Source organism: Colius striatus, chromosome 7 (assembly GCF_028858725.1).
Source record: "Colius striatus isolate bColStr4 chromosome 7, bColStr4.1.hap1, whole genome shotgun sequence".
Taxonomy (NCBI): Eukaryota; Metazoa; Chordata; class Aves; order Coliiformes; family Coliidae; genus Colius; species Colius striatus.
In genome coordinates, this window is record NC_084765.1 from 11515587 (window position 1) to 11529191 (window position 13605).

The window sequence follows — 13605 nt, forward strand, 5'->3', positions numbered from 1 at the left end:
TGTTTAAAAAAAGGACATTTATTACCTGTGTATTAGAACTCTTTGACTTTGCTAGAAAATTAGTCTATCAGACTATTAGAAATCTTTTCCTACACCAAGCTTTTCCAAGTGCACTGATGCCTTTGAAAGCCCACATTATTTACTTCAGCTGAAAACCTGATCCGTGTTTTTCTAAAGATTCAGCATGTTTTTCAACTCATCAGTCAATTTGCCCATTGTAGACTAGGAGCGTGGGAGGTGAGGAAGACACAGAGCCACCTTCACGCTTCAAAACACTTTCATTGCAGATACAGTCATTACAGGGATAAATTGTTTGGCTAAGGCTGAAACCTGATGTATGCTCATTATACTCTGCTGGCAATTTTCCCTGAATTTTAAATAACGGTGCTTTGTGTTTCCATAGTAACTCAAGATCCTTTACCGAGGTGCCTGATGCACTGTTAATATTACACAACTCACTGTATTAAAGTACAATGGCACAACTGAAAAGTATACTGTATCTAAAGGATTTTGTTCCTAGCCACCAACTGGAGGCTGTGGGAAGACAGAGGGAATAGAGCAGCTTTTGACCATGTACAGTGTCACTACTCAGCCGTTTAGGACAGAAAACGGATCTAAGACAAAAGGTATGAAAGACAGGAGAGGGAATAAACGGGCCGAGTCCCACAGCCCACTGTTCCTCTGTGAGGCGTGTCAGTATGAAGGGTTTCCACGGCCTGGGCTTGAGCACTTGCTGGGCGGGGGCTGCCGTGCTGGGACGGGCTGGATCCAGCCCCAGCAGCACCGGCGGGGCTTTGAGGCTCACACCGTGCAGGGCAAAACTGGGAAACCGCCTGATCTGTCGGGTTTCAATGGATGGTGGCTGGAAAGGCTGCAGCTCACCAATACGGGCTGCCCTCTGAACAGCGGTGAATACTGCTGCTGTGTGGAAATGATTAACAACCCCACTACGAATAGGGCACGTCGCTGGATTGCAGTGATGTCTTCTCCCATAAACAGATCTGTCTCTCTGTCTACACCATGTTACTTATACGAATTGTTCTTGTGGGATTAGTTAGGGAAAGCACTGTAACTGGAACGTCTCATTTAGTGCTACTTGGAATCCACTTCAATCTTCCGTGGGTTTATTCAGGAAAGCCGCCCCGCAGTGAGCGCGCACTGTGCCGGCGGCTCCTGCAGCTGCTGCCGCGCCGACCGGCGCCTGCGCTCCCTCGCCGCCACGCGGAGACAGGCCCCCAGCGGGACGCGCCCTCGGGGCCGCCCCTGGGCCCCGCACGGCGGCGGCGTGGCCGAGTGCCGGAGCGGCCGCGGCGCTGTGCCTGGCCGCCTGTCCCGCCCCAGCCCTCCCGCGCGCCGCGTCCTCCCGCCGAGCCTCGCGGGGTCGCGGGTCTCCGCGTGGGGTCGGCCCGCGTGGACACGCCCTCCCGGCCGGAACCATTCGGCGGCGGCGCCGTTCCCGCGGGGGACGTTATCGCGGGAGGACGCCGCCTGACGTGCGGCCGGCGGAAGGCGGAAGTGATGGCGGCGGGCGCTGCGGGGCCGGCGGCGCGGCGGCGGTGAGCGGTCGGGGCCCGATATGGCGGCCCGGTGCGGCGGCGGGGCCCGCCTCTACTCGCTGCTGGCGCTGGTCGCTCTGGCTGCCCTGGGTGCCGAGGCCAAGGTGAGCGGGACACGGGAAGGAACGGATCGCGGCGGTGCTCCCGCCCACCCTCCCGCCGGTACCGGGGCCCTCGCCTCCGCGGGCCGCTCGGTGCTGCCGCCGCTTTCGGGGCAGGCCGCGGAGGGGATTTCGCTTGATGCCGGGAAGCCCCGCTAGCGTCTCATAGGCTCCAGGAGCGGGCGGCGAGACCAGGGACGCGGCGCGTCCGCGGGGCAGGGGAGGGAGATCCGGGCCCGCTGCCGGGGGTGCTGGATACCATGCCGGCCTGCTGTGGGTAGCGGTTTATGGGGCTTCGACATGGTGCCCGGTGACGCCGTCACGCGAAACTGCAAGTGCAGCCGCGCAGTGACTGAGGGCCTTGCTGGAGGTGAAGCTGCGGCTCTTAGGGGCTGCCCTGGCTGAGGCCGGGGTCTGCCGGGGCTAAAGTTTGCCTGGACTTGGGTCTGCCCGGGCTCGTGTCCGCCCCGCCGACTGCCCCCTCTGCAGCGCGGTGCTCCGCTTCCAGAGCGAGTTCTTCCCCCTGGGGCGGCTCTGCCAGCACCTGATGCCTTACTTGGGCAGTGTCACCAACCACTCACTCTGCCCTTGGTCCTTCTTGGTTGGTATTTGGGACTCTTAGTGTTTCAGTGACTGACTGTGAACATCCTGTGTCGTCAGAGTAAAAGCATTTCCTGTTGTCAAAGTACCTGCCAGTCTGAGTTTTCTCATTTTTAGTTCTAATTTTTTTCCCTTTTTAATGATAATCAGCTATTTCTATGGTGAGACCAGAAGTGACTTTACACTGCAGTCAAAGTTTTCCAACTGACCTATTCACGCTTAGTGTTACTCTGACCTGATTGTTCAGTATAGACACTTATTGCCAATACTTCTTGAGACGTTCTTTGGTAATGCCATTAGAAATGGCCTTGAACTTCAGACAAGCCATGTTTATCCTCCATCTCTTATTATTTGCTCAAATAAGTTACTCTCATTTAGATTTGAGAATGCATTAATTCATTCAGCCCCTTGCTGGCCCTCTCTGTTATCTCCATAGGATTTTATGGTCTCGTGCCATTTGGCAAAGGCATAATTATCCTATTTTAATACGCTACACACAGTGGTCTTTTCCTGAAATTCAATTTTTTCCAGTAGTGATGGTGTAAATGTTAATTTTGGAAGCTACTTCTTTCTCACTGTCCATAACAGTTAATTTCTGCAGTACCTATTATTGCTTATGATGATGTCAGTTTGTTTCTGTAAACCTTACTTCTGTAAGTTTCTGTAATCTTTCACATTTACTTTGCCTTCTTTGGAATTTTTTTTTGATATTTTTTTCTCTGCCTCACAATATCCTGCTGCTGTTTAAGAGAAGAAGACTGTAGGTTGTGCTAGTCCATACTAGTAGTTTTCCCTACACAGTTGTTTCTCTCGTGGCCAAGAAGGACAGAATTATCCACAGAGCTTTCTTTGCCACCTCTGTTTGGGGTTAATATTCTTTGATTTGTTTTGAGCTCCTCGCTGCATCTGTTATCCAGCTGTCCTCAGAAGTTGAATAGTTGAGTATATGAATATCAGTAATTTCTGAATGTGTCTTTTTCTTAAAAAGAGTGAGCTTAAAAGCCAGATTTTTCTATTAAAGAATGCATTTGCTGTCTAAAATAATAGTATTACTTGACAAATGGCTCTGCTTGGTAATTCTGAAGGATTGTTCTTAAACTTGAAGGAAATACTGAGTAAGACTACTCAAAGATACTTGCAAGGTAGTTTGTGTTAAATATTTAATGTATTGTGTGAAAAGTGTTTTCTGTGTCTTGTGGTTAATGGTGGTTATTTGTTCTAAGCTTGTTGTTTTGTTTACAGAATTCTGAGGATGTCCGATGTAAATGCATCTGCCCTCCTTACAAAGACCATTCAGGCCATATTTACAACAAAAATGTTTCACAGAAAGACTGGTGAGTGTATAGCATAAAAAATGATGAGCCTTACTGGTTAAAGACTTGTTCCATGGTGATTATATATGAGTCTCCTATGGTGGTGCCAGGAGAAATGACGTCTCTTGCATAACTTTTCTTTTTAAAAGTACTACAGAATTCAGCTCCAGCAAGGGACAAGTCTTGAAATCCATAGTTTTAGCCCTATCTTCTGTATTGGTTTGCTTGCTTGTCTGTTCAGTTAGTTATTTAGTAGAAAGGAGGAGAGGGCGGTAGCTTGAATACGGTTATTTGAAATGGCATAAAGGGAAAGGAGCATGGCTGGGCAACTAGGACTTGGGAGTATTGTTTCCTCTTTCTCCACTCTTGAAATCCATCCTATCATCTGGAGACTATTGTTTCTGGAGATTTTTGTTCCTCAGAATTGTAGCCAGAGAGTGCAGTTGTATGACAGAGCTTGAGCCATTAACAACACATTTTTTCAGAGAGGGAGAGGTCTTGCCTCTCTGTGCCCCCAGCAATGTGCTCTATTGTATTTCTTAGCTCCTCTCCAAGCTGAGGACTGATGTGCATGGCCAGATGTGAGGGATTGGGGAAGAAATGGAGATGGCAATGACTTGTTATATTGGCATAGCTCCTTTATGTAATTTCATCTTGAGTTATCATTGTGTATGTGATCCCTGCAAATAAAATGCCATGTTTTAGAGTTGCATTGATGTTGGAAGTGCTCACAGATTCTTGGGTCAACCTCTAAAAATGTGACATACTTCTTATATTGACTTTTCTTCAGTTACATTAAGAATTTATAAAATACTTTTTAATCTGATGAGTAGCAGCAGGTTTACATCGTGATTATGAAAATTTTGTGCCTGAGTAGGCTCACAAAAAAAATTATAGGAATAAAATCAGTGATAGAGATGTGTGTAAAGCCGTGCCTGGACTTTCTAAATTACTTACAGGAGAACTGGGACAAACAACATTGTATATATGCTAATAAATAAAAAATGTACTGCCCCATCAAAATTACTTTTTTGTTCCACATGATTAACTTCACAGCATTAGTCCTACTATGACAAATTAAGTTGTGGTGGTGAAACGTACTGGGAGAATTCCAGCTGCAACAGACATTTCAGAGTAGCGGTGTTTTTGCTTTTATTGTGCCTTACAGCTCTGCAAATGAAAATGGAGGGTTTTGGTTTTTTTCAGTGAGTAATGCTTACCCTGTGCCTTCCTAGCAGAAAAGACTGTTTCCCTTTAAATCAATATTGGTACTGATTGAAGGAAAAATTGTTTGATGGCTTGACTAATTTTATGGTGACAGATACTGATGCATAAAGAATCTCAAAAATCTACTTTCCTATCTTAAATCTCATTTTGTTGAGATCAATGACCATTTGAGAACATTCTATGGCTTTGATCTTCTGTTTGAGACATCTGCTTGCCACTTCTAAAAGGCTTGATTGCTACTTTGTGCAATAGAATGCAGAAATTTAGTACTGTGCTTTGGCCTTGGCACATGACTTGTTACTGAATAGAATTGGTTGATGTGAACTATCCTTTATGCATTTAAGTCAGCTACTCATGAGGCAAGAGCCAGGTCAATTATTAGTGTCTTTATGAATTATGTAGAGCATAATGCCCCTTTACTGCTGGCTTGCCCAGACATAAAATCAAAATTTAATTTTTAATGTTGAACCTGCATCATGATCCTCTTCCATGCTTCAGTCCCTTCCCTTGGAGTGTTCCATTCTTCAGCAAACAGGGCATTGCGCCAACATCAGTATGGGCTGGAGTGTTTTGACACCATTAAAAGTCTTCACTCTTCTGGACTCAGGCTTGTAACTATCGCAGGCGATCCCATCCTGATGGACAAGGCACTAGGCAAGCATGCTAATGGCTAAGCACCTACAGGGTTAAAGAAGCCACTTGAAAAGTGTTGCTGTTTGCGTTTTGTACTTTGAAAGTGTTGGTGTACAGAGGCAACTGCAGGGGTAGGTAGTCATGGAGGTAGAAGGAGGAAGGACACCCTGCCTACAAGCTGAATGAACTGGAGATCTGACTGTGCAGAACCTGCCCTTCTGCCGTAGCCTAGCCTGCCTTATAATGAAAGCCTCCTTGGTGCTGGTAGTGTGAGTGCAAGGGAGAAAGTGATAATGTAAAGTGGGAAAATCCTTTAGAAGAGCATCAGCCTTTTCTACATTTTCCTCTAAAATTGCAGTGGAATCACAGCCCAAAGAAACACAACATCAAAATTGCAGGTTCTGATAGATTTTACACTTCCTAGCAACTTGAAGCACTGAGGCAGGGGGAAAAAAAAAGATGACATTAATATTTGATATATTCACAGTAACAGACTTAGTTCTATACTTACGCTACATACAAGCTTTCCACTCTACTTGTGCAGTATATTTATGCAAGATCTCAATCACATGAACAGAAATTGCATAGATAATAACTTGTATGTATTTTTGATTTTGTACTTTGAATGTTGCACTCTTCCACAGAGGAGACTGTAACTCTACTTTCAAACAGTGAGAAAAATAAGCTTTCCACTCCCCTCTATGAAGTGAGACTTGACAATAGTTGTAATTATGAAGAAGAAATACAAAGAAAGCAGAAGAGATGAGTTGGTGTCTGGCCAAGTGTTTGCAGCATTGTAGTCTAGCTCACTTTGAATCCTGGGCTGCTGCTGTCCTTTCAGGTGTTTTGTTCAATGCTTCTGACTATTGTTGTTGACTCAATGTTAGCACAAAGGTGAGACATGATTTTTGTTGTGTCAGTGTTCTGCAGGGACCCTGGGATGTAAACTCTGAACAACCAACCTCAGTCAGCAAAAAGACTAAAATTACCTAAGTTATTGGTGGAAGCAGTTGTCTTACAGCAGATGGATTTTAGTGCTGTGGTATAGAGTGCCCATAAAATTGCCAGACATGATTTTTGGCAGGGGACTTATATATTTTGTAATCTAGTAAGTCAAATTATAGTTTGGCATCTGTGTCCAGTGCTAAAAGCTGAATGCTGTTTATTCACTATCTTGTTGCTTAGAGAAACAACTCAGCTGACTTTTTTTTTTTAATACTTGCAACTTGTGATGGCAAGAAAGAACCTCTTTGAACACCAAAGAGGTTAATCTTTCTTCAGATAGTGGAAGGAGAGAATAAAGTTCTTTTGAGTATGATAAAGAAGTATATAGCTGGAATTTATTTTCATCCGTGATATCAGCGTTAACTGATGCATACATGCTGGGATTCAGATGCTTGGCCTTGTTATGCCAACAGTTGTACTACTTCCACTGAAAAAATGAAAACATTTTATTGAGTTTGGAAAGTTTTAAAACTTGTTTAGCAGCTTGTCAATAGCTGAACTTCTTGTTTAAGTACAGTAATTGTGGAGTAGCAATTTTATTTGTCTTTTAAAATCTTGGGTACCTGTAATTCAGAACAGCTGAAATTAAGCAAAGATGGTTTCTCAGCTCATGCAGCTGGAGTCTGAGTGGAAAACATAAGCTAAAACCAACTCCAAAATGACTAACACCAGTTTCTGTCTTCAGTGATTGTCTTCATGTGGTTGAGCCTATGCCTGTCCCTGGACCTGATGTAGAAGCATACTGTTTACGTTGTGAATGTAAATATGAAGAGAGAAGCTCTGTCACAATTAAGGTAAACAATGCAATTATGTTGGCATCTATTAAGCACTTCAACTGATAATAAATATATCTGGTTTTTAGAGAAATACTCTATTTAAAGGGAAAAATTTTCTAAAGCAGCTTAAGATACAACATTCTTCACTATAGTTGCTCCCAATTTGTTGTGAGTAGTAACAGTAGCATCAAGCTATAGCTGAAGGATCAGGCTTGAGTTCCTTTACTGAAGGTCTCCACTTTTGAGGTGAAGCTTTACACCTTGCTTTTCTAGGGCAATTTGTCAAGCTTTGGACTTTGTTATTATTTTAGAAGGCCTCTCATTATTCATTTGTCTTACAAAGAAAATTTACAGTAAACATGTATGTTGGCAAGCTAAAAAATTATGTTTACTCTGACAGATTATTTCCATATTCCTCACATTATCCTATGGGAGGCGCTGAATCATAGAGTTGTTACGGTTGGAAAAGACCTTTAGGATCGAGTCCAACTACTAACCTGACACTGCCAAGCCCATCGCTAAACTGTATCCCTCAGTACCATCTACATGTCTTAAAAATCTCCAGGGATGGTGACTTCAGCACCTCCCCTGTGCCAGTGTTTAACAACCCTCTCAGTGACTCCCCTGGTGCCACTTGAGGCTGTTTCCTCTTGTCTTGTCATTCTTTTCTTGAGAGAAGAGACCAACTGCCACTTCACTGCAACCTCCCTTCAGGAGTCCAAGACTGGCGTCAACAGATAGTGCATTGTGCAGTGAATCCTTTCTTCTTTTATAACACAGGCTCCTCTTTTTGGTGTTCTAGAAGTTCAGTGTTTCTTTTTGCCTTCCCATTTTTTGTAGTGACTATTTGAATACAGATCTGTGCTAGAGAATGGAGACTATGCAGAACCCCTACATTTGTCACACCAGTTTAATGGCTAACATCTGTCTGCCCCAAACCCTTTCAATACCAGATCGTAGTTTGGTATATTTGTCTGTGGATTCTAGGTCATCTGGTTACGCTTCCAAAGATCACCAGGTTCATCATAAACTTTTCCTGTACTCTATGTTTTGGTCCTTGCTGCCTGCTGAAAGAGCATGGGCATAAATGTCAGAATTCTGACATTAACTGTGCTTGCATTGTGTAGGTTACAATCATCATATACCTGTCTATTTTGGGCCTCCTTCTTCTGTACATGGTGTACCTTACACTGGTGGAACCTATACTGAAGAGACGTCTTTTTGGACATTCACAGCTCATACAAAGTGATGAAGACATTGGGGTGAGTCCATCAGAGTGCTTGTGTACCTGTTAACATGAAGATTGGAATTGTTACGTGTTGAATAACTATTTGAGATGAGCGGTGTTTGTTGCCAGGCAGTGTAAACGCTTTTCTTGAAGGCAGAGGAAAAGAAAGCTATATGACTTCTGTGAAGCCACTCTTTCTGGGCTAGAAAGTAGTAAGATAAGGACCACTTCAGTTATCCCAGCTCTAGACACAGATTATTTTCTCAGAGAAGAAACAAAGTAGGCATGAAGGTAAGCGTAAAGAGGAGGTACGAACTTCCTAAGTGTTAGTGATGCTTCCAGTCCCACTAGTGATTGTATTTATTTATTCATGTTGCTTACTGCTTAGATTTTGTATGTTCCAACAGATCAGAACAGCATTTTTGGAGGAGGAAAATAGAAGTAGTCCATTAGCGACAAAGTTTCCTGTAATTACTGGCTTTCCCCATCGAGTACAGTGGTTTTGACTTCTAGTAAGAGTGGAACAAAATTGTCTTTGGTACCATTACAGGAAGGGAATGTGAAGACCTTTTGAAGCATAATATTCGAAAGAGTGAAACACTTCAGTATGTGATGGGTGTGGATAAGGAGTACTGATTGGTGGGAGTAGGTCATGTGTGTATTGAAGGAGAACTTAAGAGTAGCATTAAAATACAGACTGGGGCTCTGCATCTGATGAATCTGCCTGCATCTGAACCGGATGAACATGCATGCCTGGGAGAAGTATTGCCATAATGCCACGTGAGGAAAGTTTTAAGTGTCAGTGTTGAGCCACACAAACTGATAAAACAATATGAAGTTTCAGGGTCAATATACTATGTCCACTGAGCCCTCAAGCAGCACAGCTGGTACTGGTAATGTACCCTTCAGGTGTGGCATACCCTAAAGAAGAATTTTTGAAAGCAAACCCAGAGTATGAAATGGGAGGATTGGTGTCTGCTAAACCTAAGCCTTTCATCAGACATCAGCACCTTATTACTGTTCAGCTAAATGGGAACTAATAAAAAAGATTTACAGCATTTGTTAATGGCTTTTGATAGAATCATTAAGAATAGTTTCACCATTCCTTCAGATAAATAGGAAGTTAATAGGAGGAGATAAATAAGCTGATCGATCGTTGTTTGTCTTTGGAAATACCATGTGCATACCATTCAGCATTTTGTTGCTGATTTTTAAGCCAGTATGTCTGTTCTTGTTGCCCATTCCTGGCAGTGACAATTGATGAATGTAAGCCACTTCTGTAGACCTCTGTCTTCTTAAAGTCCTTTTTCTCTTTTTGTCTGCACAGAAATTGTCAGTCACTAGCCTTTGAGCTGAGATTCTCTGTCAGGAAAGCCAGTACTATCTAGCTTGTTCTGCATTCTTCCTTACAATAGATGTTTTATGGTAGAAATGTGTTGCTATTGTGATTTTTTTATTTCCCTGTGAATGAAGTGATTTGTCACCTGTTAAACTCCCATTCTAGGCATAGCTAATAACATAATTTTTTATGGTGAGAGTATAGCTCTTTGGTCAGGAATTGTCTGTTGCTCTCTGGTTGCATATTTCCAAGCCCAGTGAGGCTCTTGTGTGGCTTAGGGACTTGCAGGTATCACTTCAGTGGGTGTCATTGATGATAATCTCTGTACTACTAAGAATTATTGATAAGCTACTCTACACAGTCATATCACAAATCAAAGATCCATAAATGTAAACTTCTTTAAAAGTGTTCAAGGGGGAAAAAAATCAAAGTGTAGACATACAAAACAGACTGTTATTTAATACCAAATACAATTACATTATCTTTCACTTTGCATTGTATATATGATACTTTCTCTCATAGCTTTAGCAACCTGACTTTGTCCAAAAGGATTTGATAGCCATATAAGAAGTTCAGTTCCAACTCTTACTGTCTATAACTTGGTTATATTTACTAGAAGAAAGTAAAGCCTTTGAGGTACTATTAGAAAACAGACTAAGTAAATATTAAACAAGCACACAGTTCTTGTTGAGCTCTGTCACTTAAACAGCTGTATTGACACTTTGCTTTTAGACAGCTCAGTACAATAGGTTTAGTTTGGTAAACATCAGACTGTGTTGATTTTATATAGAAGCTGTGTGTGAACATCCTGAACTCTCTGATGAGAAATGGCCAGGAGCTTGCAGAGACCTGTCTCTTTTTCATCTACCTTTAAAAAAGTGCATTCAGGACAGCAACAGGAGGCTGGATCCAGTGTTCTAGGCTTCTGTCCTATCAGCTACTAATGGATACGAGACTGTTGTTCTGATCTTGCAGCTCACTATGTTGTCTCTGGGCAGCAGATAATTGTTAGACAGCACAATGGGCTTTGGGTCTATTTGGGAAACCTGTGGAAGTTACTTTGAATGAGAAATTGGAAGTACAGTTCTAACTGTTCAAAAACTTGCTTGGTCATTATTACTGACCAGCTTATGGAGACAGCCTGCTTACCTTAAAAAAACCCAACTCCAGAGCCAAAAAAACCCCACCACATCCTTTGGAATGCAACAGCAAAGACTAATGTGATTGCTCATTACAAACTAATGTTTTTTGCCTTCCAGGATCACCAGCCCTTTGCAAATGCACACGATGTGCTGGCTCGTTCTCGGAGCCGCGCCAATGTGCTGAACAAAGTGGAGTACGCGCAGCAGCGCTGGAAGTTACAGGTCCAGGAGCAGCGCAAGTCTGTCTTTGACCGGCACGTTGTGCTGAGTTAATTGCGTTTCAGTAAAATAACTCCAGGGAAGTGGACTAATTGAAAGAGCTGATTGAGTCTTCCTGATCCTGCCGATTCAGAAGGGTTTTTCTTGGATAGTTGATTTTAAAAACATAAAGGAAAAAAAAGTATTTGAACTCTGAAGGAATGTACTGGAGAGGAAGCAATCGAAAAAGATTAGTTAACCAAAAGCTAAAATCCTTACATTTTCAAATGGCTTTTACTAACAAAACTGAAAAGAAAACAAACCCTAAGATACTTTGGGTTGCCACTGTGGTACCGTATTTACAGTTGTGACTTTATGGTGATTTTTAAGTATATATTTCTCTCTACTATTTATGTGGTTAAAAAGTACCAAGGAACACAGTAACTCACAAATCACTTTATGTAAAGACCTTTTGTAAATATACTTTGATTTTCTGCTGACTAATGGTAGGTACTGGAAATCTAAGTCTTGCAATATAGTTTTCATATCAGAGAATGAAATCTTGATTGGCTGTATTCATCATTTGGTTTCTTGCACTCGTACTTTCAAGATGCTTGTATGTCAAGTGGTGTTTGCAGATTTAAGGCAAAACTGAAGTGGACACCGAGTCTTTGAGCTGCATACTTAAAGTACTGTGATGTAGATAAACTCAAATGCAGTGTATATCAAGACAGTGTTGGAATTTTGTTCTATTTTCCTTTAATAGCTTAATATATTGTATGTGTATGATATCTCTTTAAAAAAGAATCTTTTCCCTATCTTTTCATGGGTAAAGTCTCAGGAGTTAGTATATGATTAAATATTTATTATAAAAATCTCTCTGCATTTGTCTGGATTGATGATGTAAGGCACATACTTTCTCTAGCACCTGTCATCTTGGGACTTAAGTGTATTTTTTTATCTGTGATTCTGTACTCATCTCTCTGAAGAGGTACACAGTTGCTAGATGACTAACTTTCATATATCTCCTTTGGAATGTAACAATTAAAGATAAAACTGATTTTTGAAAAATGGATTTGTGTTATCTATATGGCATCATTTTCCCCTCTCATTACCCTGCATGTAAATTCCATGCATAAAAGCACGTCTGTGAAAATGCTTCAGAGTAGAAATATGCATTGTTCAGTGCTTAGATAAAGGCAAGAAAGGCTTGCCAAACTCCTAATTAAAAAAATGTTTTAATCCCTGACTCAAACGTAGCTACACATAGGTAGTTACATTAGTATCTTGGAGTTTTCAGTTCCAGTGTGGAAGCATATGGTGAAAGGATTAGTACTATGTGTTGTTGGGGGTAGTTTTGGCTTGCTTAGCTCACAGCCTGCTAGACAGAGTAGCATAGGAAATAAATTGTACCTGTACCCATAGCTCTGCCATGTCACAGGTGGAAATGTAGTCACTCCGTAACAACACTTGCACTGACAGCAGCTCTTTTGCAGGTAACAGCTTCATTCTCTTGTTGATCTTGTTGTCTTCTGAAAACTGGATTAATCTGAGGGGAATGATAATAAGTGGCTAATTGGTGGAGGTACAGAATTCATTCTTTATATAAAAAAGGAGGGAAAGAAAGTACAAGTTGGACTGACAGGACAAAAAAGGATAATCCAGACTTGGGTTCAGTTACTGTGTTCAACGTTCCACCCTGATGAATCAGTAACTGGTTATGACAGTGAGGTACTTAGGGTCCCCTAAAGAAAAACAATATAACTTGTTTGTTGAATACATACCTGTCTACCAGTTCTAGTGCATGTTCTACCTCTTGGCTGCCTTTCTGATGAAGCCTGAAGCTGGTGTGGGAAGGAAGATGCAGAACACAGCCTTGTGGTCCCATACACAAGGGCAGCAGGAGCAGAGTGCTTTTTTTAGCTGATGGTCCCAAGACAAGGCTGGGTGTATGTAGTTCTCTTCATAGTAGATCAAGTGTTTCTAATTCTACAGAGTCTTTTCAAAGTCTTGATCTAAACTGCTTTGGGTTTGTATTTTTTGTGTGGTTTTACTTTGATTGATAGAAGGGCTAAATAGTGAGATAAAATGTCAAGGTAATCCTGTAAAATGTGAGAGTTTTGAAGTTAGGCGTTCTGTTTCCTTGCAACTGTACAATTGGACAGCTGTATGTATGTAGCATCTAAACACCTATATATATTTGATTATAAAGACTGATTGCTCCATGCTGTGTTTCTAAGTTTAAGCAAAACTTTCAAAAGCTTTCATCCTACTGATTGCTCGCTGTTTACAGAGCTTGTCTTGTATACCTCCATAAATTCTTTTAGAAACCCTTTCTATGATATTACACTTCTTAACACTGAGGCAGTTTCCCAAACTTGCAGGTATCATAAAAATTAAATTGGAGGGTATTAAGCTAACTCAAGTGTGTTCTCACCTCTAATCTGGAGAGAAGTCTATTACAAGTTTCTTCTAAATAAATGCTTA

At 41.9% G+C, this 13605-nt stretch overlaps 1 protein-coding gene across 1 annotated transcript; it reads left to right on the forward strand.

Moving 5' to 3' along the window:
* The first annotated feature begins 1507 nt into the window (after window positions 1-1507).
* Window positions 1508-12191, forward strand: TMEM9B (TMEM9 domain family member B). Its single transcript, XM_061999623.1, has 5 exons — window positions 1508-1660; window positions 3500-3591; window positions 7121-7229; window positions 8339-8473; window positions 11038-12191. The coding sequence occupies exons 1-5, from the start codon at window positions 1577-1579 to the stop codon at window positions 11191-11193; spliced, it is 576 nt and encodes a 191-aa protein (XP_061855607.1). The 5' UTR covers window positions 1508-1576; the 3' UTR covers window positions 11194-12191.
* Window positions 12192-13605: the final 1414 nt, after the last annotated feature.

What these genes read in the sequence shown, in the direction of transcription:
- TMEM9B (XM_061999623.1), top strand. Translation starts at nt 1,577, where the DNA reads ATGGCGGCCCGGTGCGGCGGCGGGGCCCGCCTCTACTCGCTGCTGGCG. An exon ending in CCCTGGGTGCCGAGGCCAAG is followed by an intron (nt 1,661 to 3,499) that starts GTGAGCGGGACA and finishes TTTTGTTTACAG; the next exon opens with AATTCTGAGGATGTCCGATG. An exon ending in GAAGCTCTGTCACAATTAAG is followed by an intron (nt 7,230 to 8,338) that starts GTAAACAATGCA and finishes TGCATTGTGTAG; the next exon opens with GTTACAATCATCATATACCT.